General features: G+C 46.4%; 1 protein-coding gene across 2 annotated transcripts in view; it reads right to left on the bottom strand.

Annotated features, from left to right (window-relative positions):
* Positions 1 to 26,353, bottom strand: part of LOC126522531 (procathepsin L-like) — a 123,235-nt gene that overhangs the window by 16,734 nt on the left and 80,148 nt on the right. For both annotated transcript variants that reach the window (XM_072288799.1, XM_072288800.1), the window contains one exon: positions 15,974 to 16,038. In XM_072288799.1, coding sequence (XP_072144900.1) covers positions 15,974 to 16,038 — 65 coding nt within the window. The remainder of the gene's footprint in view (positions 1 to 15,973; positions 16,039 to 26,353) is intronic.

Raw genomic sequence — 26,353 nt, 5'->3', positions numbered from 1 at the left:
CCCCGTAAGCGATCACTCGAGGATGCCTGCTCGTAGCGATCACGTCGGCCAACGACGACATAGGTGAGTTCGCGTTTTGACAACATTTGAGAAGACATGAAAAAGTAGGATTTCGGGTACATCTTATACGCATAAATTGTTTTTCTGAGATACTTGCATGAGCTTCGATTTCAGAAAGTTTGTAACAGAATAGATAACTGGGATAGTTGGTTTACTCGCCTCTTGAAACTATAAAAACGCACAAAGACGAGAACGAAGAGAGTGGCACGAAGGAACGAAGCACCTCGTCCTGTCCCTTCTCTTCGTTCTCGTCTTTGTGTGCGTTTATAGTTTCAAGATTCAGAAAGTTTGTTTCGGCTGAGGGTGCTTATCTTTTGCCCCTGTGCCTAATGAGCTTCATGGCCGTATACGGTTGGGGCATGAAAATTGCCGCCGTTTGTGATCAGTGAAAGGTTTCACATAAAAAATGACATTGGTTGATCATTAGAGCAATAAGCTAATGTGCATGTGGCCATTACTCAACCAGTGCATTCCTTTAACATCAACGGCCTATCGTTAGAACACATGAGTTTCGAGCTACCGCCCAAGCATACGACGGAGAGAGGGAGCGAACACGTATTAGCCACAACGCCTCGGCTAACTGCAAAAAAAAAAAAAAAAAAAGAGATATATCACCCATATACGCGAGAGATGTGAAAAGCAATACCACCAGAGGAAGGTGAATCGAAAAGGCAGCGCGGTGTGTGGTGCAGAACCAAAGGGCAGAGCGTCCAAAACTTCTCGGACTGCAACTTGCGCGGAACACGATCGAGATAGCATGCACGCACGAGAGCATGGCGCGCTGTTCAGGTCTGAGATCAAGCCGTCAGGGGAGACACGCACACACAAAAGAAATCTTCAAGTGGGTCCCCGTCGCTCATATCGCACCGCCTCGCAAGGCAGAAGCCTGCGTTAGAACCATAGATGATGACGCTAGAAGTAATGCAATCCGAAGGTGACCGTAGCCAGTCGGCTGAGGGAGGTAAAAGTCCTCAAGAGCCCGCGTTGCATTCCGTCAAGTCCCCACAGAAATGGCGGCAAGCGCTCATTGCCTATTTCGATCGTATGTTAGCCAGAAAATTTCAGGAGTGTAGCCAGACCAAAATTGTCCTGGCTGGTTCTGGCAGCCGCGGATAACCAGAAGTGGAAAATCTAGGAGGCTCATTCATTCCGCGCTTCTGTCCTGTGCAGTTTCTCTCTATGAGTCTGGGCTACAAGGAATGAACTTTCACCACTAATATTTTCGTGCGGTGCGGGAAGACGCAGCAGCATGATGAGCAATGTTCGTTGTCATGCGCTAGATGAAGTGAAAAAGAGGCGGGCTCCGCCGGAAGTTTGCCGCGTTCCTGCGATCGTATATGAACTGTAACAAACTATGAAGCTGCTGTTTGCCATATTATTTCGGCCTAATTATAGCCTGATATCATTAAGAATTTAAAACGAACCTTCACGATTGTTTCTTTACGGTAATTACGCTCGTCATATTTTTGTTCTAGCCTTCAGTAGTAACAAAAAGCGCTGCCAAGCACTGCTAGGCTAGAGCTGCAGGTCACATAAAAATTTGGTGAAATGTATTTTTTATGACGTTTCCTATATCGCAGGATTAAGAAACTAAAAGGAAACGAACATTGGAAATGAAACTCACACTTTATAAAGGCGGGAAGAGGAGATAGGACTACACTAAATATTAGGTCAATTAGATAGCGGTCTTCTGACGCGCGTGCTGACACTTTGTAAGGGTGCAACGCTTTTTTTTTCCTGATCTCTAATTCTTAGGACGTTGCCCTGCTACCATTCTAAGGAAATCGGGTACAAAACTTGGCTCTCTGAAAAAAATGCGGCACCTGCGGTTTCCGCTCAAAGCACCTTTCTGCTCTAAACTGCGGGTGATCACTCTGTTGAACAAGGAGGAAAGTGTTGACATTCAAGTGCAGTGATCGTGTTTTCTTCAGCGTGCCCTCGCTACACTTTGCTTCCTGCACTCACCTGCAGCGCAAGAGGAGCGCAACACAGCGCTCCTTCTATTCATGCTCGGGCTGCAAAGGAAGACTTCTCTACTCTTATGTTAATTTGAAATCCCCTCCAAAACCTTTATGGCGTGATTATGGAACAACCCCGAACATTGGTAAGAGCATCCCCATAGGCTTGACGCTGTTTCCCGATTCCGGCTTCCACTTCGATTGCGGAGAGGCCTGCCAGGAAACACTCATCCATCGATTACGTCATGCAAGCTAGTTCCAGTTTAAATGTACACAAATTATGACGCCAACAAGCGGTCGTGACGCGTTTCAATACGATATGAGACTGCAGCATTACGTAATGGCGTGCGACAGCTTACTTATTAGTGCTGTTTCATTTTAAACCATCAGAAAGATTATCTGCTTAAACACCAACACGCATTAACGCTTTTACACAGTAGTTTGTCCACATAAAGCCCCAGCAATACCTACAAATTGCTCAGAAACCCGCGACCCGGGCAGCGTATTTACAATTGCTAGTAGGCACAGCGGGAAGTGGCACTTTCAGAGACGACGGGCGTTTGCGTACGGGTGCTCAAACCTAAGAAAGAGTGGGTGCGAGAGAGGAAATGTGGGGACTCTTGCTCCTAGAATATACGACTCTGCCTATGTACCACGGAGGAGTTTCTTAGCGCGTGCTGTATGCGTTTGTCCCTAGACATGCCGGCAGAAGTCCCGGGGCGTGGTTTAGCGTCGCAAGTTGGCGGCTGGACGTAATTAAATTGGCTGTCCGCTATCGCGCACAGACAATTTTTTACGCGAACACCCCCTGGCACGCTTCGGCCTCCGCGGCCCCAACCCATGGGCCGCCTGCTTTAATATAACCTCAGGTGCTCTCCTGAGGCCTCTGTTTGCCTGTTACATGTGCCCTCCTGGAGCAGTGCTTATAAAAATGCAATCTATCGTCGCGACTCAGAAAGCGACCCGCGACGTATGCAACATCTGCAGAACCTTGCCCCTCCAGATACAGCGATCACCAAATGATTCATCGCCAGCGGCGGAGCGTAAACAAAAGGCACCGCACTCCGCAATGCCGGCATGCCTAGGGGACAAACGCATACAGCACGCGTTAAGAAAGCTCCTCCGTAGTGCCTAGGCAGACTTACATATTCAAGGAGCAAAGACCCCCAGATTTTCTCTCTCACACCCGCTCTTACTCGCGCCTGCGCAGAAACATCGAGCGCCGTGAGAAACGCCACACCCCGCTGTACCTACTAGTCAAAGTAAAAACGCAGCCGGGAACGCATTCCTCACAGCGGGTGTGGAAATGGCAGACGCCGTAGCGGAGGACAAGGTTGTCGCCACGCTGTACGGAGCAGCGGGCGAGGAGGACATCGACGAGGAACCTTGGCCTATGCAGTATTGTGGTGCCATCTCGCATGCAGTCAGCGAAATGGTCGCTGCCCCCGAGATTCGGATTGGATTGAATTTCCTTCTATGTTTGCACATACCCACCGCGGGCATTGGCCAAGATTTTGGATGGTAATAGGAACATACTGGTACTACTCAATTTGGTAATATTTTCACAAGGAAATGAATGAAAATAATCGTTGAAGAACTTGAGAGAATGTCATTGAGCCACTTATGAATTCCTCCACGACTCAGCAAACATCCCCCTGGTATTTCCTGGCAGGAGGCTCCTAGAGAAAGAATCTTCAGAACGGAAAAGTTTATATCAAGTTCTGTGAGCGTTGATTGTAAAACATCTTTTCTTAAAGAAGAAGAACGGCGGCAGAATAAATAAATGATCTATGGACTCATTTTCTTCACAGATTCGGCGCCAGACAGGACCTGTTTTGATAAAAGTTTAATGCTGGTGTTTGACAACGCAACTGCGTAAAAATTACTTCAGTGTTCCTGGTGTGAAAGAAACTTTTGTGCCAAAGAAATAGGAAGTGTCAATATTCTGAAAAATTAGCTATAGCTGGGTTCCAAAAGTCTTCAGCAACTGCATATCTCCCGAATCTAGCCGTAGTTAGGTAAGTTTATGTAGGGAGTAATGATAGTGCAAGGGCACTGAGGGTAGCTCTTTGGAGTCCGTCAGCCATTTCGTTCATGAATAATCCCTTATGTCCAGGCACTCAAAGTGACATTAATAAATTAATGTGCGCAGGGATCAGAAAATGAAATGTACGTAAAAGCTTACTTCCACTATTTGTTCTGAGCGATAAACAAAAAGGCAAAGGATCCTTATTATGACTACCGTCGCTATTGATGAACTTACTTTTTGTAAGGCTACGCAAAATGATAAGTAGTCCGGAATCCTGATTTAGAATGACTAGACTATAGCAGGAGTGACAATAACAAGTCCAGATTTCTCTCCACACTGTAAGGCGTCTGTCGCAATCAGCGTATTTCTAGCTAAACTCAATAAATGCTCGTGTAATAGCCCATTTGTTATGCAATGAAAGACGAGTCTTGCGTTGTTACGGTAGATGTCATCATAGATGATTAGTAGACTCTCTCGCACATCACAAATAGGTGGCACCTCCCAAAGACGTACATTTAAGAGATTAATCAGTGTTCGCACAAAGGCCACCTGTGAGTATACGAAACCGAGGCCAGTGCACACCAAAGAATAAAGCCGGCTGGAAAATGTATACGTGTTCCAATCTTCTACTAGATTCGTACATATTGAAGGATGTTTCAAAGTCAGCAAAGGACAAGTATTACGGAAACCCGACTTCTTTATGCATTGCGCTATTAGCAACAAATTTCTGTAATCCGCAGCACAATCGCAGGGCTTCCTGTTTAAGCAGAAGAAGGGGGCGCAATTTATAAGCTGAAGCACCACAAAGTAGTATGCATCCAAAATATAAAATAGGCCACACATACATATTATATATCATTAGAAGTGGCCCCCTCGGCATCCCCGACCGACTGTTGCATAGCTTAAGATGTATACAAAAATACTTGAATGAAAACATATATAAACCTGAATAAATCAAACAGGCTATATGACTGTTTGTCACCGCTCCATTTCAAAAGTAATGCCAATAAATCATCATCATCATCATCATTATCATCATCAGATCGTGCCGCAAGTCGGATGGACGGATGGATGCTATGAGCGTCCCACTTGGAACAGGGCGGTAGGTTGCGGCACCAAGCTATCATATTGCCTAATGTGCCACCTATGTTAAAGAAAAAGGAAAGAAGAAAAGGAAATGAAAAACGTCAAGAAGAATACTAATCACCAAACTTTCCGAACCCTTACTGGAAACTTTGTTCTTGTGCGCCTCCTTTGTTTGTCGTTTGCCTACTTTTCTTCCACCAATCTTCCGGTCGCCTCTTAATAAACTCTATTACGGATATTTTTACTTTCCTCCTGCACTCGCTGAACCCACGTGCATCTAAGAGATCAGAGGTGCCTAAACCGGCGCTGGGCCCATATATTCACATTCTAATAAAATGTGCTCCGTCGTTTCCTTAGCTTTACCACGTCAAGCACATGCTTTTTCTTCTTCCTTGTTGTATCTCGCTTTATAAGTGCGTGTTCTGAGGATATCGCTTCGACAAATAATGAGCTTCCCTATGAATTGTCATAAATTGTTACGTTTCTGATTTCTTTCATTCTTCTTTAGTAGTTGCTCATCACAGGTTTCTTTTCTATTGGCGGCACCCATGAGATTATTTCAGCCTTTTTGACTTTGCGGGTGATCGCAACTTGACATGCGCGCCGCGTAGTGTCGACACGTGCCAATTTTGCATCGCAGTTGCGTTGTCTTCCCTCATGTGCCCCGACAGGCAGCAGTTACATGTTGCAGCTAGCTGGTCCTGGTCAACTCAAGCAGGCTAGGTGACTATTTGCCACCGCCTCGTTTCAGAGGGGATGCAAATAAATAAATAAATAAATAAATAAATAAATAAATAAATAAATAATAATAATAATAATAATAATAATAATAATAAAGGACATCGCATCGTACTGGGTCAAGGGATCTGACATGTGGGCCGTGTAGTCTCAATATTTGCGGTTACTCTTCGGTAAACGTTATGGCGTCTCGTCGCAAGGTACGAAACCTCCAGTATCTGCTGCCGAAAATGAAGCTCCTAAGGAGGCGCTCCTCCAGCTTACGCTGGGACTGTGCTGCATGTGCCGCGCAGGCCTGTGGCTTTCTTTTTAAAGGACGATAAAACACGTACTGTTAAATCTTTGCCACAAGCTACAAGTGTGATCCCAGGTGATGTGTGTGCAGTTAAGGCACATCAGAGAAGGAAGGAAAAAGTGGAGAAGGAAGGCAGGGAGGTTAACCAGTTTTGCCTAACCGGTTTGCTACCCTACACATGGGAGGGGGATGGGGGGATGAAAGATGGGGAGAAGAGATAGAGGGCACAGAACACGGCACACACATCGTTGGTTACAGTCTGTCACTCTTGTGTGGTACGTGACATCACTGTCACAGTCGCTTGTCCAAGCCCGTATCCTTCATAAACCGAAGTAGTCCCTTCGTCGCCTTCAGCTGCGATGTCTTCAGTCGGCGATATGTGAAAATGGTTGCAACTGACAATGGTCTACTGTCAAGGTGCGCTAGAACGGACGCCATGGACTGTCTCTGAACATTATATTCAGGACAGTCGCACAGAATGTGTTCCAGCGTCTCCTCGCAAAGACAGGCATTGCAGAGAGCATTGTCGGCCATTCCAATGCGAAACGAGTAAGATTTCGTGAAGGCCACCCCTAGCCATAAGCGATAAAGCAGGGTGGCCTCACTTCGGCGGAGTCCGGTTGGCATACAGAGATGCATCAAGGAGGGCAGGTCGTGTTGATGATCGCTGCGGTTGGTCTGGCTGCTTGGTGTGCACCATAGAGAGAGCGTGATCTCCTGTGCAAGCACTTGAAGTCTGCTGGCTGCGTCGGAACGTGAAAGTGGTATGGCCTCTACCTGTGTGTCTTCAAGAGCTGTCCGAGCGGCTTTATCGGCGTCTTCATTTCCGATGACGCCGCAGTGACTTGGCAGCCACTGAAACGTCACGTGATGTCCTTTCTCATGTGATGTATGAAGTAGGCATCTAATATCGAATACGAGCTGTTCAGATGGCCCGCGACGCAGAGCTGATAGTACAGATTGTAGGGCTGCCTTTGAGTCGCTGAAAATTGACCATTGTCGAGGTGGTTCCCGATTGACAAAACAAAGTGCAGCTCGAAGAGCAGCTAGTTCCGCAGATGTAGATGTCGTTGGGTGGTCAGTCCTAAAGCTGATGGTAATACCTCTTTCTGGGACGACTGCAGCACCGGACGAACACTGGATGTTTGTGGAACCGTCAGTATAAATATGTGCACTGTCTGCGTACCTCTCGTGCAGAAGAAGCAGAGACAGTTGTTTCAGCACAGGCGACGACAGCTCAGACTTTTTCCCGATTCCTGGCACGTTGAGATGGACTGTGGGGCTGACAAGGCACCAAGGGGGCATCGATGGTTTAGATGCAGCGGTGAAGCCCGAGGGAAGTTTGTCGTTGTACTTGACAATAGTTTTTGAGAATGATGCTTGGTGCCTGTCTGAAGGTAGTGTTGCAAGGTGGTGATAGGGGGCCCGTGCCAAATGTCTGATATGCGTTCTCAGGGTTTCCACCGTGATGTGAGTCTGCATCGGATGGTCCCGAGCAATCGCAATAGTTGCCTCAGTTGACGTGCATCTCGGCAAACCAAGACAAACTCTGAGTGCTTGAGCTTGCGCTGCTTGCAGAACACGAATATTTGTCTTGCAGGTGTTGTTCAGTACAGGTAGACTGTATCTTAAAAAACCGAGAAAGAGAGCTCTGTAGAGTCTCAGCATTGCGTCTACTGACATCCCCCACGTCTTTCCTGTCAGGTATTTAAACAACTGGGAGGTTTCTGTTAGGCGTCGTTTCATGTAAGCCACGTGCGGGCTCCAACAGAGGTCTCGGTCGATAATTACGCCTAGAAATCTGTAGGTTCTGACATAGGAAATGGTCCGCCCGTTGATTGAGATGACATAAGGCGTCATTGGTTTGCGAGTAAACGCCACTAGGGCGCATTTTTCTGGCGATATGCTGAGACCTTGTTCACACAAGTAGCTCGCTGTCAAAGTAGCCGCTCTCTGAAGCCGTGCACGTATCTGAGGACGTGTGACTGCCGAAGTCCAGAGACAGATGTCGTCTGCGTATACTGAAATTTTGGTGGTAGTTGGCAAGTGTTCAGCAAGCCCAATAAGAGCGAGGTTGAATAGCGTCGGGCTGAGAGCACCGCCTTGAGGAACGCCCTTGCTGGTATAGCGTCGCGTAGTTGGGCCATCGTCAGTTAATACATAGAATGATCTTGCAGATAGGTAACTTGCAATCCATAAAAATACTCGGCCACCTAGGCCAACCGTCACAAGAGCGTCGAGAATAGCCTCATGCAATACGTTATCGTATGCCCCTTTCACATCTAAGAATAAAGCTGCAGATAAACGTTTACGGGACCTTTCGTGCTGGACATATGAAACGAGATCAACTACATTGTCGATGGAAGAGAGATATACTGTCGAGACAACAGGTAGCTCAGAATCACTAATGCATTGCTTCAGTCAAGGACGAGCTTGAGCCTAAGTATAATACCAGCTGAGTTCAAGTGGGTGTAATTCGTAGTTAGTCAAAAAATCAGTTTCGCCATACGGGCGAAGCAGTGAATGCGATAGCAACACGTTAGCATATAACACGAATTGTAAGACTCCGAACTACAGTGGCAGTATGCGTTGAAATAATCGTAAGCTAAATAAAAACGACATGTTGTACTGGGGGTCCTCTGTTTGTATCATGCCATTGGGCAATTTCACTTATGTTGATTAATAAAAGCTAACGTCTTTCGTAGCAAATTCGCCACCTTTTCCGTATCGGGTACGTTTATAACCTCTCTGGTGGGCCGGACCCGGATCACAGTCCCGCCAATTAAATTGTTAGTTATTGTTGTTAAATTTGTTAAAATTGTTAAAAAGTTATTGTTTCGCACTTTGAATATTAAAGTTTGAGAATATTTAAGATGAAAGACGTGATCTGTCGGTGTTTTGTGTCATGACATTTGCTTGTAGGGTGCCATTCTCGAAATTCATAAGAATAATGCTGTCAAGAATGTAAAACCTGGTACGAGCAACCTCAGGGATAGACTGGTGTGGCAATGCAACCCGCATATACTGCATGTAATATAGCAATGCGTGGCATATAGCATAGATATACCTAAATGTATGTGGAATCTCACGGCGATGCTGACAGAAAAAGTTCGCTTGGAGTGTCCATATAATTGCTATCACAATAAAACGTTCGAGTTGGCGCTAGCCTTAGCCTAGGTGAGTTAAGGTCAGTCTTCATGTCGTGAGTCTGAGCCAGTGTAAGTGAAAGTGAGCCCAAGTGAGCGTGATTTCCAGTGCATAGGCGTTTTTATGCGAGTGTGCGCAACGAGTTTGAATCACTCGTGATTCCATCTGCTTGTGATGAGAGATCTGTGCATGCGAGGATCAGCCTCTGTGCAAATGGTCCACAAAAAGCTGGCTCTCTGTATCCACGAGCAGAGTCTGTTGAAATCGCTAAGCCTCATCGATAACGTGTTAATATGTACTTGTGTCAATTAACTTGGATACTTAAAAAATAAGCTGCCAGTTCTGGCAGTAAACTGTTGAACTTTTGTCAAATATGGGTTTACTTTCTACAATGGTTGCCGTCTAAGAAAACTTCTAGGCCTAACGCATCCTCGTTTTTCGGTGGCATACTGGAAGCGGAATCGAACGCACGTCACAAGGGTTTCTCAAGGACAGCAACACGACCCATTAGCAGGCTGCGCTACAAGTGTAGCGGGTACGTGTAGCTATTCTACGAACGCCTTTCATGCCAACGTTTTAGCGAGCTGGGCCATAAATGCACTGGGTATGTGCAGGTCTTTAACGAACCTTTCGTCAACTTGGGTCACTGAGTATATGCCACTGAGTGCGCTACCAGCGAGGATGCAATTCTCAGGTTTCACAGGCACCGGCGCGCCACGCTTCACGTCGCGGAGGTCACGCTCGGACTTGTCGGCAGTGGCACCAGACGGCGCAGCGCGTCCAGAAAGAAGAGCGAGAGAGGAGCCCGATTGGCACATGACGCGTTTCTGAGCATGCGCACGCACCAGCGCGCCATGCATTTCGAAGGTCACGCGTAGTCTTCGCCGCGGCGTCGCTACATGGCGCTGAGTGCTCTTTAGGAATCGCGAAAAAGAAGTCCCCTTACAGTAAACGCCTGATAAATAAACCGGTCCTATGCTGGCAATACGTTGTGTCGTTATATCGATTCAAGGCTAAACGCGTTACCGTCGACATGTCATCGTGAGAAGGGTTTTGCTGTAAAATTTTTTTAAGACGTGAAATTTCTTTATACTTCTCCTGAAGACTGTCCTTAACGCGCGGCGCCAAAATTATGAGGACTAATTCAGTCAAAACTTTAAAACCTTTCCAAACCAATTTTGGCGCTTGAATAATGAACAAATAAGATAGTGATGGCTATGGCTAAAAAACACTTCCAGTGTCCAGATGATTTCTGTAGCAGAAAGAGAGAGAGGGAAACAAGCTGCAACATCAGAAGCCGTTCAGAGCGAACACTGTTTCTAGAGCAACTCCTTTGCTATGAAAACAACCTCGTCTTCCATGGTACTATTCCCCGCAGGGGCGTCTGCGTGAGCAGGCGTTTGGTGTGTTGCGACACCACGTACCCGAGCCCGTGAGGGTTGGACCCTCCCGCATGTAGCCATGCGCGGCTTAGCTGTGTCTGGGGAAAGGGCGATCCTGGGGGTTGAGCCGATGCTGGGTGTTTGGACCGTTAAGGCCCCCCGGCGGAGGCAACACACCTCTTCGGCCTCGGCTTCACATAGACGGCACCTCCAGACTGACCCACGTGGAGGACATCGGCAGTCGCCTTTTCCTGTCTCTCCCTCCTCGAATATTCGTCTTTATCTCTCACTTTTTGACCTTTCCTGTCTCCTTCTTTCTTCTATTCCTTTCTCCTGGCGGCAAGGGTTAACCCTGTGTGGCTATCCAACCTTGGGTACACCGTATTCGGTTATGGTGACGGCGTACGACTGGCGTCGTGCAGACTTGTATGCAAGCCCTGCCGCGTCCCCTCGTTGGGCTCCGTGGTGGGCGGTCGGCGCTGTTGCCGAATGTATACATTTTTTCATGGAAACTTTTCCCCTCCCTTGTTGATCGCCCTCAGAAACGAGGGCGCACCGAAGATGTCTTCAAGTTTTTCGGACACAAAATCCAGAATTTTCCCCGCTTCCACGTTATTCATTCTGAAAAGCCAAACAGAGCAGTGCGAACCATTTCACCATTCCTTGTCTCAAAGTCGTTGACTGATGTTATTGGTCCAGGTTACAAGGTGTCGAGGATGGCAAGCGGTGACCTCCTCTTTGAGCTCCGTGATTTAAAACAATATGAAAAACTACCGAAACTAGTGTCATTTAAGGAGAACCACATAACAGTAACCAGCACCGTACAAGGAACACCACCCGCGGTGTTGTGTTGGATGATGATTTGCTTGAGCTGACTGAAGCGGAACTCCTGGAGGGCTTCAGCGAACAAAATGTGATCAATGTCAGAAGAATTAAGATGAGGAGAGATGGTAAAGTGATTCAGACGAAGCACTTAATAATCACCTTTGGTTCAAATGTCCTGCCCGAGTCAATTGAGGCCGGGTACATCAAGCTCCGTGTTAGGCCGCACGTGCCAAATCCGCTTCGATGTTTCAAATGCCAGCGTTTCGGCCACAGTTCGCAGAGCTGTCGGGGCCGTCAAACATATGCGAAATGCAGTGCCCATCAAGACACCACTGAAACTTGTGAGAACGCTCTCCACTGTGTAAACTGTGATGGGGAGCACGCCGCTTACTCGCGGTCGTGCCCCTCCTGGAACAAGGAAAAAGAAATTGTAATGATCAAAGTAAAAGAGAATATATCGTTCAAAGAGGCACGCAGGCGGGTAGCATACCTGCCAAAGAAAAGCTTTGCCGAAGTGGCGCGTCAGGGGGCAGCGTCACAACGGCCTCCGGCGGCTGTCCGACCCACAAGCAGTGAGTCTGCAGTTACGCCATGTGCCCCCGCGGCTGTTGCAGCTTGCGCTGCTCCGTCAACCGAGGAGAAGGGACCATCGACCCCGAAGGTGGGCGCAGCCGACGCTGCCTCAACCTCCCAGGTCCCTTCCAGCGCTGGCAACGGCCGGCACAGCCAAATCCCCCAGGGAGCCCCATCGACCTCCGGGCTGGTGGGTGCAGGGGTCTTGCCCTCCAAGGCGGGACTCTCCCTGGTAACTTCTCGCTCGCAAGAGCACGTGTCCGGCGCCTCACAAGAGGCAATGGACACTACACCTATCCTCAAAGGGCGCCAAGCGCCTAAGGAGTGGCGAGGCTCCCTCGAACGCTTCAGAAAGGGAAAAACCCCGATTACAGGGCCTCGAAAGATCTCTGTAACCTAATCTCTGAAATCTCTAATTAATACTTCTGTTTCCGTACACACAGCACCTATTTACTTCAAATACGGATACACAGATAATTCAATGGAACGTCAGAGGTGTTCTTAGAAACCTTGATGATGTGCAGGAACTCATCCACAAACACAATCCAACAGTGCTGTGTCTACAGGAAACATACTTAAAATCGAAACACAAATTTCCTCCTACAGTAAGTTACGTTTCGCAGAGATCGCGATGCATAACGTGTCAACGTTTGCAGCTACAAACGCCCCTTGAAGCAGTGGCGGTTAGTGCTGTTCTCCTAAACAACCTTATCACTGTCTGCTCGCTCTACATACCCCCACATTACAAATTAACTAAACATGAATTTCAGTCCTTGATAGATGTATTGACAGAACCTTACGCTGTCCTTGGGGATTTCAATGCGCACAACTGCCTGTGGGGCGACTCTCGTATAGATGCGCAAGGTCGTCTTGTTGAACAGTTCCTTTTATCTTCTGGTGCGTGTCTGCTGAATAAGAAGGCACCCACATATTATTCTCTCGCAAACAGAACATTTTCTTCAATTAACCTCAGCCTAGTTTCCCCGTGTATACAGCCTGAACTCGAATGGGAAGTTATCAACAATCCTTACGGAAGTGACCACTTTCCCATACTGCTAAGAACACTTAAAGAAAACGAATATCCACCACAGGCTCCTAGGTGGAAGATTGATACAGCTGACTGGGAGAAATTCCGAGCTCTCACTAGTATCTAATGGGCTGACATGTCTTCGTTAGAAATTGATGCTGCTGTGGAGTATTTTACAGCCTACATAGTAGATGCCGCATCTAAATGCATATAGGAAGTAAATGGCTTGGCGTGTAAACGGCGTGTCCCGTGGCGGAACGACGAATGTAGGATCGCTCGAAAGAAACAGAACAAAGCGTGGGGTTTGCTACGCGCCTCTCCCACTGCGGAGAATCTTGTTAACTTTAAGAAAGCAAAGTCCCAAGGCAGGAGAACGTGCCGACAGGCCAGAAGAGAGAGTTGGCAAAAGTTTTTATCGGGCATCAACTCGTATACAGATGAGGCCAAAGTATGGAACAGGGTTAATAGAATAAGAGGGCGGCAAACATATTCACTCCCTTTGGTAAACACAGAAGGCGATACCCTGCAAGTTCAGGCAGACTCACTTGGGGAGCCCTTTGAGGGCGTGTCGAGCTCAATCCACTATTCCCAATCCTTTTTTAAACTTAAAGTAATAGAAGAACCTAAGCCAATCTTACGAAAATCCAGACAGAATGAACCGTATAACCAGCCTTTCAGTATTGCCGTGTTGAGAGCTGCATTGAACACACGCAAAAGCACTGCACCGGGACCTGACCGAGTCATGTATGACATGATCAGAAACTTACATACTGACACACAACTTACACTTCTCACACTTTTCAACACTATCCGGGTTGCGGGATACCTCCCATCCACATAGAAAGAAGCGATTGTGGTCCCTGTTCTTAAGCAGGGTAAAGACCCTTCCTTGGCGGCAAGTTACCATCCGAGAGCTCTTACAAATTGTCTCTGTAAGCTTTTCGAAAAAATGGTTAATCGCAGACCCATACATTTCCTTGAACTCGCCAATATGCTCGATCCCAATCAGTGTGGCTTCAGAGAAGGGCGATCGACAACCGATCATATTGTGCGCCTTGAAGGAAATATCGGCGATGCGTTTGTTCATAAACAGTTTTTCCTATCAATATTCCTCGACAGGGAGAAGGCGTATGACACATCATGGCGTTACGGTATCTTGCGAGACTTGTCGGGAATGGGCATCCGTGGAAATATGCCGAACACAATTGAAAGCTATTTGTCAAACGTACCTTCCGAGTAAAAGCCGGTAATGCACTGTCACGTCCTTTTACGCAGGAAACTGGTGTACCCCACGGAGGCGTGCTCAGCTGTACTCTCTTCATCGTTAAGATGAACACACTACGTGCTTCACTGCCACCGGCCATTTTTTATTCCGTATACGTAGACGATATACAAATAGGCTTCAAATCCTGCAACCTCACAGTATGCGAGAGACAGGTACAGCAGGGCTTGAACAAGGTTTCCAAGTGGGCAGACGAAAACGGATTTAAAATCAACCCCCACAAAAGCTCTTGTGTTCTTTTTACTAGAAAGAGAGACCTGGTTCCAGGTCCTTGTGTTCAAATGTGTGGACATCAAATACCTATCAACAAAGAACACAAATTTCTAGGTATTATACTAGACTCCAAGCTTACTTTTATACAGCACATTAAATATCTTCAAGAAATATGTCTAAGGACAATGAAATTATTTCAAATTCTATTCCACTCAACATGGGGTAGCGACAGGAAGTGTCTGATGAATGTTTATAAGAGCCTAATTCGATCACGATTGGACTATGGTGCCGTCGTATATAACTCGCCCTAAAGATCCTAGATCCTGTCCACCATGTAGGTATCCGCTTAGCCACTGGCGCTTTGAGAACAAGCCCGATTGAAAGCTTATGCGCGAAATCAAATGAATGGTTCATCCATCTACAGAGAACTTACATCAGCCTTGCATATTTCCTGAAAATGCATTCCAATCATCAACATCCATGTTTTAACACTGTTAACGATATGACATATACTACACTTTTCCATAACCGTCCCTCTGTAAGACAGCCTTTCTCGCTTCGTGTGAGGGAGCTTAGTGATGAAATGCGTGTCCCACTCCTCGAGCTTCGCCTAATGCATCCAACGAAGCTGTTACCACCTTGGGAGTGGCAGCTGATAGAATGTGACATATCCTTTTTAGAAGTAACCAAGCACGCACCAGAGATAGAAATCCGAATGCATTTTCTAGAACTCTAGCACAAGCACTCCTACGCAGAGTTCTACACAGACGCTTCGAAGTCAAATTCCGGGGTGTCTTATGCTGCCTTCGGCCCATCATTCTCGGAATCTGGTGCACTGCATCCGGAAACAAGTACATTCACGGCCGAGGCCTACGCAGTACTGTCTTCTGTAAATCATATAAGAAAATCAAAACTTCAAAAATCAGCGATATATACAGACTCCCTAAGCGTCGTGAAGGCCTCGATGTCACTCTATAGACACAAAAATCCAGCACTTAATGAACTCTACACCGTCTTGTGTAAAGCGTACATATCTAACCAGCATATCAGTATATGCTGAGTGCCTGGCCATAGGAGCATCGAGGGCAACGTTCTGGCGGACGAGATGGCCACGTCTATCGCATCGCAAGCCGGTAACCCTACCGCTGAGGTGCCTGTCACAGATCTGACGCCTTTCTTGCGAAGGAGGCTGCGGGACCACTGGCAACGCATGTGGGACGCGGAAACGGATAATAAGCTCCACCTAATAAAGCCACAGCTACAAAATCGCGCCGAACAGATGTCCCATTCTGTCGTCTCAGAATAGGACACACATTTGGCACACTTAATTTTCTACTTACTGGAAGAGAGCCACCAACCTGTGGTAGATGCGGGGAGAGGCTGACCGTACTCCACGTCCTCCTGGATTGTCGGGAAGCCGAATCTGAGAGAAAGAGACATTTTCCTTTAGAATACCGGCAGCACATTCCTCTTCATCCTGCAATGTTTCTCGGTCCAGAACCGCTTTTTAATACAGACACAGTCCTACGTTTCCTCAGAGATGTGGTCTTACATGTTATTAGTCCCATACATTCGTAGCGCTTCCTCTCTTTAGAGGATGCCGCTGAGATAGTTGTACTGTATAGCACCTGCCTCCAGGCCCTTGTGTTTCAAAGGCGCTGGTGAGGCAGTTTGCTGTAGTTAATTTTTGCATCTTACATGTTTCTTATATCATATCATTCTCCCGCATTGCAGTGTAAGGCTCACAGTACTCGTCATTAGACATCGCCATAATCTTATAGCACGTAGATTTTACGCACTTTACAGCGACTATTTTAGGCCCCATTACAGCCAAGTCACATCTTCGCAGAACTCATCATTCCACCACGAAATCACTAACACTGACTTGGCGCTCTTTGGCCATACCTGGCCCTTGCGCCAGTAAAAACCACACATTCATTCATTCATTCATTCATTCATTCATTCATTCATTCATTCATTCATTCATTCATTCATTCATTCATTCATTCACGGTTCTATTGCCCGCTTTCGTCTCCAACATATTTGCACAGGCACTGTCAATATTAGGATCTGCGGAGCGCAATAAATTCCGCACAAATAGCCAATGATAAATGCTGCGCTATGCAGTTAGACTTGCGAGGATATTGAGTTTATGCTGTCTTTTTGTAAGAATATGACCTCACTCGAGCTTCCCTGCAAAGACAAATATAGGCTGGTGAGCATAAGAAAGCGGTTTTGATTACCGGCCATAGCTGGCACGTTCTGATAGAGGCGGAATGCAAAAATAAAGAGAACATCTCAGGATGACTGTTGACGTTAATGCAATAAGCACTAGAGCCGAGTAGCAACACGCCGTATGGTTACCGCCACAACACGTCATGTATAACGGCTGTACTGCAGCAAGGCCGTGATCCTGCTCTTCTAATTGAGGGAGTGTACATACAGATGCCTACACCCTCGCTGGAGCCTGTGTCTGTATGAAAGCTCCTTCTACCCGCTGGACACGCTACGCCATCCAGCGGCGCCTTTGCGAAGTTGATTGGTGGTGCTTGTCTGAATATAGAATCGGATTATATTGTCTGAAAATATATGACACGGTTTCGATTCCGCGCAGCACTGGATATATCTTAACATACCTCGTTTCCTTCAGTGAAATGTGGCACATTCCTCGTACGTTCCCGTGTGACCCGTCGCAGGACATGTTTTTTTGCCGCAAGTTAAAATATGCGCAAAAGGAAGACACATAGAAAACAACACGGGCGGCACATCCAACTGATTTAGTTTGGGCGGTGACCCATGAATGTATATACACATACACGCATGGGCAGGCTGTTCACGAACCTATGTAATCCAGCTGTAGAACAATCTCGTTTCCGATTTGTAAAGCAAGACAGAAGTATCGCTAATGCAACTTGAACCTTTCTTTTTTTATATTGAATAAGATTCTATTAGCTCACGCGCTGTTTCATTTCTGCTTCTACCAAGAATCCTAATCTCATAAAAACGTGGTTTGCACATGCAGGCCTTGCAGTGCGCTGGCAAATGTGCCACGCCATCTTTTATTAGATTTAGCTCGTGTTGTCTGGCTCGGTCATTTATGAAGCTACGAGTCTGTCCTATGTAGGACTTGCCGCACTCAAGGGGGATTTCGTACACCACCCCTGTGGTGGATTTCCCATAAGACGCGTCATGTTTCTTGCCACAGCCTCGGGAACTGGTCTCCTCGTAAGTTGTTCTCGAGCAGAGTAGAACCAGCTTGACGGGCACAGAAAAGGCATTGGGGTACGCCATACCAGCCTGCCACCTTCTTGAGGTTATGGGAGACCTAATGAACATAAGGAATCACTGCAGGTCTTACGGTTCTGGCACTTTCTTCCTCACTTGTGGCGCTGGTACCTTTTACCTTCCATAAAAGGGCTTTGGTGACTGATGTCACCAACGAGTCAGGGAACCGTGCTGCTTTAAGTCGCTTGATCCTATTATCGAAAGAGGCCTGCATCGTGTGTGTACACGATTTCCTGAGGGCAGACTCAAAGCAACGCATAGCAGTTCCACGCTTGACAATTTTGGAATGACAAGAGTCTTACGGCAGCAACCCCTTCTTGGCACGTGGGAAATATTGCCAACAAGCTTGCTCATCATGAAAGGCTGTGAAAGGTCATGAAAGGTCATGAGAAATTTCAGGGCGTTACGCTGTGGCACTTCATGCGTAAACGAAAGCACTTTGTCATCGTTCTTAGAAATGTTCAAAATATTTAAAGTGCTATCTCGTTTGAAAGCCTCATCCAGCAGGCGATCAACACTAGATAGGAATATGTTGCACAGCAGGGGCGAAATACACGAACCAATGCAAATGCCGCGTTTCTGCAAGAAAAGCTGTTTGTCAAAGCAAGTAAAGGTACTATTGAGATAGGGTTCCAATAGCGTTAAAAAATCCTTAACCGTAACACCGGCTGCATTTTGAAAAGCTATGATGCCGCTTTCTTCTATGCACATTTTTACTGCAACAAAAAGTACATCATGTGGAATTGAATAAAAAGGATCCCCAACGTCTACAAAAAACGCATTGCCTATGGATTGATTGTTTCGTGGAAATTGCGGTATATCTTGCTGTATATATTTTATGTATTCCCCTCTGCGGCAGCCCAGTCGCTATGCCGTCGCGCTGCTGAGGTGGACGTCGCTCGATCAAATCCTGGCTGCGACGGCCACATTTTGTTGGAGGGAAATGCATGAAATTCCGCGAACGTTCAAGAAGGCAAAGTGGTCAACATTAATCCGGAGTCGCCCACTACGGCGTGTCTCGTAATCAGGTGGTGGTTTTGACACCTAAAACCCCAGAATTTGAATTATTTTACCGTTACCGCTCGGCGCAAAGCACGCTTGCGTGTATCACAATATCCCATTGTGGTAGCCGATCCTATCTATTGTTTATGTCGTCACCGGACCTTGTGCAATCATATTGCATGCTCCACCCGAATAGTGTCGTACATTGTGCAAGGTACGTGGGCATCAGAAACTGCGCTGGCATCAGCGATGAGTCACGTATAAACAGCCGACGTGCTTGACCAGCATAACAGATTTCGGCGATTGGCGCATGTGCTCGTCACTGTCGTTCAACCCCAGCGTAACTGCTTTTTTTTTCTTTTCTTCCTGTTAGGGGGGGGGGGGGGGGGGAGGGTACGGGTTCGTCCAATAAAGAGCCAGTTTTGTGAATCGCCGTCGTGGTATGGTCTAATTCTTCACCGCCACGGCAACTCGGGAACATTTTAAATTCTGGCCCTAAATCGAAGAAGAGTTCTTTTTTTCTTCTTTTTGCCCTCTGTGAGCAGGCGGGGGACGAAGATTGCTGTAACGCATCTCATGCGTAATTTCACGCTGAAAAACTAATTCACAAGAGTTCAAATGCATGCCAGCAGCTTCTGAAACCTTGTCATTTGTGTATCGACGACTCTCGTTGTATCGACACATCCGCTATCGTGAGCAATATAATCCGGAACACAGGAGCGCGTGTCAGATAGCCTCGAACCATGCTATGGGCGATACGCGGTGGCCGCCGTAGGAAACAGAGTAAAAAGGAGGACGCTGTTCTAATAACTGTTGACACTCCCACCATGCGTCTTTTTATACAAAGTGCGGAACTTCGCATCGCCAGCGCACATTGATAAAGCTGTTTGATATTGCGAATAACCAAAGCGTGGCCTTTAGTAGCACTGTTTTGTAGCGTAAGCATTCGAGAGAAATCCCTCCGTCTGTCTGCAACTGGTGACACGATACGCTCCATAAGGTATTTATAAGGTAGTATGAGGGAATATAGGAAAATACTTTACGCTAAACGTAGGAACGGGCGCCTCACAGCTGCGCTCTAAAAAAAAAAGCATGGCTGAAGAAAAAACCGACTAGCTTTAAGTCACTCCGCACTCTGAACCATGTTATTGGAACCGTCGTATCGGAACCGTCTTATCGGCTATCGGCGGCCAGGGAAACGCCGTAAGCTGCCGCTTTTGACGAATGCAGGCGTGGTGGGAGTGTCAACAGTTAGCGGAAGAGCGCCTCCCATTCCCTTCTGTTTTCGACAGCGCCATCAGCGTATCGCTCTAACTCGGTTACGACGCGATTTGCCACGCGTTAGCGTGCCTCCGCTCATATTGGTTACCATAGCACTTATTTATCTTTTTCTCGGGGACCGCATTTCAGCCGCTAACAACTTGGTTATCGCTCAGCGCAACACGCGCTAGCTGCATGACCGGAAGTTGAATGCTGTTGTTTATTCTGTCTGTTGTTTATTCTGGCTGTTGTGCATGCTCTCGCAGAACCCTGTGTAAGCAGATGGCATGCGCGACACCACCTGCACAGTACACACCGGAAGGCACGTGGACACCAGCGATTACCCTGGCACCTTTGACGACACGCGTATAAAAGCCAAGGCACTTGACCCGCAGTTCAGATTTTCGACGATCCCCGACTGTACCGGCCGCTTCGTTGTGCTTCACTGTTGCTTGTTTCTTCTGGACACAGGCTCGACAAATAAAGAGTTACTTTCGTGATTCACAGTTTTCGTTACTGTGTCCTTCACAATCACTACAACATCACATCTGGTGGAGGTGCTTTGCGTTCATGTACCGGACGTAGTCGCAAAGCCGTAACCTAAGCCCGAACGGCGAAGAGAGCGCCAACGTCGTCCCGGACCAGCGACCTAGCCGGAGGCTGCAAGGATTGCTACCGGAGTATACGGACCTCTTCCTGAGAAGACCATTCAAATCAAGGCCAAGTCAACTGCCATAAGGGCAACACCAGTGTGTCCCATTGTGTTGCAACAGCCCAGGAAGCCACCGACCTTCGTTTGAAGACCAGAAAAACTGCTGACTCGAAACTTATGAAGGGTCGCTAAATTGGCCAACTGGAACTCCGACGACAAGCTGTGACATGTATGTTTCTCCTTGGTAGACGACGCCAGGACGTGGTTCGATAATCGTGAGAGCACCCTTACAGCGTGGAACCTGGTTCACGGTGCCTACTTGAACACGTTCACGGGCGTTGTCCGCGAAGCCATACAGGAAACCCGTGAGCAATTCTGAAACGAAAGGATTGTGATCTACCCGGAAGAAATGACCCGCCTGTTGCACGACGCCGACCTGGACATATCTGAGGACAAGAATTCGCTTCATCGTGCGCGGTGTAAAGCAAAAGCTTTTTGCCGAATCGATTCGCAATCACCCAACACCATCGCAGAATTTATATCGGGAACTACGGGCATCGAGATAACAACGGAAATGTGCACTCGGAAATATAATGGCGAAGAGCTTTCGTCAAAAAGTGAAATGCCAGCATCAGGCTCCGACGAGCTCCGAGAGACCATCAGAGCCGTTCTACGCGAGAAACTGAGCAGGATGTTCCTGTCGATGCACCCTCAGGTAGCCTCGATTTCTGACATCGTCTGAGAGCAAAATCACAGTCAATTGGAGTTCGTGAATCACCGCAGCCTCAGCCGGAAGCGATAACCTACGCCGCCGTAAGCCGCAGTCAGGTTTCACCTGCGTGATGAAATTATGAATTCCTTGACCAGCACGTACGCAGCGCTTTGCCCTCGGTGTTGCCCTTTATCAATGTTGGCCACACGCTTGAACTTGAATAGCACGGCGTGATCTGTGTTAAAAAATGCGAAGCACTCACTATTGTTATCTGGAGTACGTTCAAGCAAGCACATGATTCTTATCTGGCCATTTGGACTCTCGTGATGCTCAGCTTTTATGAACGACCGATAGCAAGTCACACGGAAGGCTGTCATCAAAGTCGATAGGCGAAAACGTCCTAAGAAGGACGCAGAATATTCAAGCTTTACCATTGCGACATGCAAACCGGTACTTTTGCGACGAGACTAAGCGGAATTACGAGAAGTAAGCGTCAAAATACTATGATAACAAAAGCATGACGGATAAACTTCAGAAGCATACAGGCAGTGTATTTATCTTGTGAGCTAAAATCTCAGGCTTAAGATTATTATTATCCCTCAAGTGTCGTGTTCTTGAAAGATAAAAAATCCCATATTACCTCAACCGTATTGACAAAGCAAAGGTCAAAGTGCGGCGTGATTCCCTCCAATATGAGCATATTTGGGTCTAAGGACATTTGTTAAACAAACCTCAGATGTTCTCGGAGCATAAATAAAATGGGAAATGACCTCTATTACATTATTACTAAGGGTGTTTACGGCCATTTTCGCATGTATTGCTTACACAATTAATGCGTACCACATTTTATTAAAGCAGCCATGTTTATTCCCCCCCCCCTTGACAACATGACTAGAATAATATTAGAAGCAAAAGAAATATTCATAAACTGAAGGACTGAGCATGGCAGGAATATTTAAACTGAATGACTGGACAAGCCATAAATATTTAAACTTGTTGACTGAACATGGCAGAAAAGTCTTAACTCAATGAGTTAATATGGTGTCTCTGATGCTAACAGAAAGAGAGAAGCAATTTCTGGGTGTTCATGATTACAAGATAAAATAACTGTCGTGATTAAGCAGCAACCACGCGAATGTGATTGTTGTATCTTTATTTTGATGTGTCCGATTTATGAGAAAAATTTCGCACACTTTGCGAAATAAATATCGTTGAAAGCGTGCGTGTCGCATCGTCCTTCGTCGGTTCGCGTTGTTAAACCTTCACTATAGCCAAGGAAACATTTTATTATTACGAAAAAGAGAGTTCAATTACCTTAACTCTTTTGAAAAACATTGCGTCGGTGACGTGCTAGAGGGTGACGTGTTGGTGTCGAGAAGTCCTGCACGTGGGACACAGTGTTTTAGGAGCTCCCCGAGGATGCAGATATAATCGAATTAGGGAGCTGCCCAGCTCCTTTTAAAATTTGGAGGACGCATAAGCTTCACCTTTAGGAGTGCGACGCCATAGCGTTCAAAGACCCCTGACTGCTTCTCACGCTTCCCGGAAACTGCAGCTTATATAAGCGTAATGTTTACCGGGAAACGCTGGCGGCGAAAGCTATGCAAGAGGGCGAGCTTTCTGGTAGAAACGCGGCCTCTTGCATGGACCGCGATGAATGAATTGATGGATGTTATGAGCGTCCCTTTTGGAACGGGGTGGTGTGTTGCACCACCAAGCTCTTGTTATTATATTGCCTAGTGTCCTACCTAAGTGAAAAAAGAAGAAAAGAAAAGGTAAAAATAAACTCGTGATGAAACTTTCTGAACCCTTCCGTTTGTCGTTTCCCTACTTTTATTCCACCAATCTTCCAATCGCCTTCTATTAATCTCTACTGCGGAGATGTTTACTTTCCCCCTGCTCTCACTGATTTCAGGGGTTTCAAATAGGTCAGAGATGCTTAAATCAACAGCTGGGTAGACGTCTTTACATTCTAATAAAAGATGCTCCATCGTTTTCCTAGCTGTACCGCAGCAAACACATGCCTCTTCTTTTTTCTTATATCTCGCTAGATAAGTGCGTGTTCTAAGGCATCGTGATCTCGTAATGAGATTCCCTTTGAGTTATCATAAATTGTTTCTTTCCTGATTTCGTTTTTTCCTCGTAAGTAGTTACTCATGGCAGGTTTTTTATTCCAGTGCCGCCAACCATGAGATTATCTCAGCCTCTCTGACTTTTTGCCTGACGTTCTTTGTTGCCATGTTGCATACTTGCTGGTTATCTTCCTAATTCTTTTCTTCCACTGTGAGTAAATGTTTTTCCTGTACAAATACCTGACAACTCTGCGAGCCCATTTACTTCCCACCATATTCCACAGTCGCTCTTCATCAATTTTACTGCGAGCTTCCCTGACTTCAGAACTATTCCAGCCCATATCACCCTGCACAGCTTCATTCGTAGTCTTCCCGTGAGCGTCCAATGCGAGGCGACCAACTCACCTTTGGTTCACGTCGAGTCCTGATTGTACCCCTGATTTAAAGCAAACAACCGCATTTCCAAAAGTAAGTCCTGGAACCATTACACCTTTCCATATACCCCGGAGCACCTCGTACCTATTGTATCCCCATAGCGCTCTGTGCTTCATTGTAGCTGCATTTCTCTTCCCCTTTACTGTTATTTTTTCCTGTGGTTCCATATATCTATTGCCTTCGTTTAACCGTATACAAAGGTATTTATATTCTCTTACCCGAGGTATTTCCTGGCCGTGAATTGACACTGCATGTTCACTGTTTCCATTTAATACCATAACAGCTGAATTTCTAGCTCTAAATTTCAGATCTAAATTCTCACCTTTATCTCTACAGATATTAGCCAGACGTTGCAAATCACTTTGCGTGTTAGCTAGCGACACAATGTCGTCCGCATAAAACAAACCTGGAAGCTGCTACTCTACTGCGGTACCCGCCTGCTTGTATAAGAGATTAAACCCGATATTACTTCTTTCTAGCCCCCTTTCCACCCTCCCCATGTACATCTTAAACAGCAGGTGCGATTAAGGGCACTCCTGCCTCAGTCCCTTGTTGATATCAACTTTCTCTTCGCTTCTCATCCTTTCGCATTCAACGCAAGCAGTATTTTTTGGCAAATCTCTCTCAAAAGCTGTATACAATCATCGCCCAAGCCTTCCCCGTCCAGAATATTCCACAACACTTTGCGGTCTACGTTGTCATGCGTTCCTGTAATGTCTAAACAAGCCGCATATAAAGGTCTCATTTCACTCTGGATATATCAATACAATAAGTAAGGACAAATGGGCTGTCATCCAGACGCCTACCTATTCTGAAGCGATTGAGAAGTTCTCCCAAAATCCTATTATTCTCTGCCCATGCTTGCAGCTTCGATTGCCTGCATTACTAACCTGTATATTGCCGATGTAATGATCAACAGTCTATATAACTGAATTCTATCTTTCACCCCCTTACCTATATAAATGAAATTCATTCTACTTCGTCCCTAACCGTCTGGTATTCGCCTATTTTCTAACGCTTTTTTTATTTCTTTCAACCGACCTTCCTTACTTTTTGTACCTAGTTCATTAATCAGGCTAACGGGAACTTCGTCTACACCTGCGGCAGTGCGCTTAGGAATTTTCTCTTCGTCTTTCGTTCAGATGAAATCAGTCAACACCAGCTACTTTTCCATCTGGTTCTCTTTCATGCCATTTTTTGGCTCAAGTATAACGTTGTCACTACCTTGGAAAGATTCGGCTGTTATATTTCGGATGTAATTTATTGCGGCGTCCCCTTACAGTTTGTTTCCATCTTTGTTTCGGATATGTTGTATTGTTCCCACTTCCTGCCTAATAAGTTTAGGTGGTTCCGAAATATTCTAGGTGCGGCCTTCATTTTCTCAAGTATTTCTGAGAACCAGCGTTCACTTTCACCTTTTATCTTGGCTTGCACCAGTATTTGAACCAGATATGTTTTCTCCCGGTATATTTCCCATTTACTGGATACTTAAACCTGCGGCAACTGCGCTTTTTTTTGCCTAGCTGTGTTCTCGGCATGCTTTCTGATGTTCGGCGATCGCTTCTCGCTTCTCCCTGCTCCACCAGTCTTTCTGTTTACTTTTTCCTTTCCAATGAGCATGTCGCTTCTCTTTGCGTATTGCTGTAGTTATTACACTTAGAAGCTCACTACATTTCCATTCTTTGCGTGGCCATTTTCCAAGTTCATCGTCGATTCTTGCGGCTATATTTCTTATTTACTCAGCGTTCAAATTTGGACTGGCCATTGTGTGCTCCGTACTCTCTTTCTCAACTGCAAATCCCATTTTTAAAACAACGAGTTTATGGTTACTCCCTATGCTGCTGTAGCCTTCCTCGTCTATGACCATTTCTCCCAACTTGTCATGAATGCTTTCCCTCTGCGATGCGGCGGAGGCGAGCTGCATCTGTAGGTGTTGCAAGAAACTGGTCGCGCCTCGTTATGGTCTTTGAGATTTACGCGCGCCGGGAGGCCATGACCGCTCTATGAATTTTAGAAATGCTGGAAAATTCGTTTTTGTTTGAGTTTCCGGGTAACAGAATTATGTCTACTCCTACATTAAAGAGACAGTCGGACGCTATCATGTCTGTAGGTTGCCTGTAAGTCGTACTTTATGATCTTTCTGACGTATTTTACTTTGAGAAATTCAATTAGTTCAGTAACTTCTTTGCGCTACATGGATGCGTGAGTGTTTGGGTATGCGTGGTGCGGATTATTTTTGCCGAAACGATGGTCGACGCGGAATACGATACGCCGACGCCGGATTTTCTGCGACACAGGGCTCTTAACGCTATCGCGGTAA

The sequence above is a fragment of the Dermacentor andersoni genome, chromosome 6, assembly GCF_023375885.2.
Source record: "Dermacentor andersoni chromosome 6, qqDerAnde1_hic_scaffold, whole genome shotgun sequence".
Taxonomy (NCBI): Eukaryota; Metazoa; Arthropoda; class Arachnida; order Ixodida; family Ixodidae; genus Dermacentor; species Dermacentor andersoni.
Note: the sequence above shows the minus strand (reverse complement) of the source record. Positions and strands in the feature narration are given on the sequence as shown.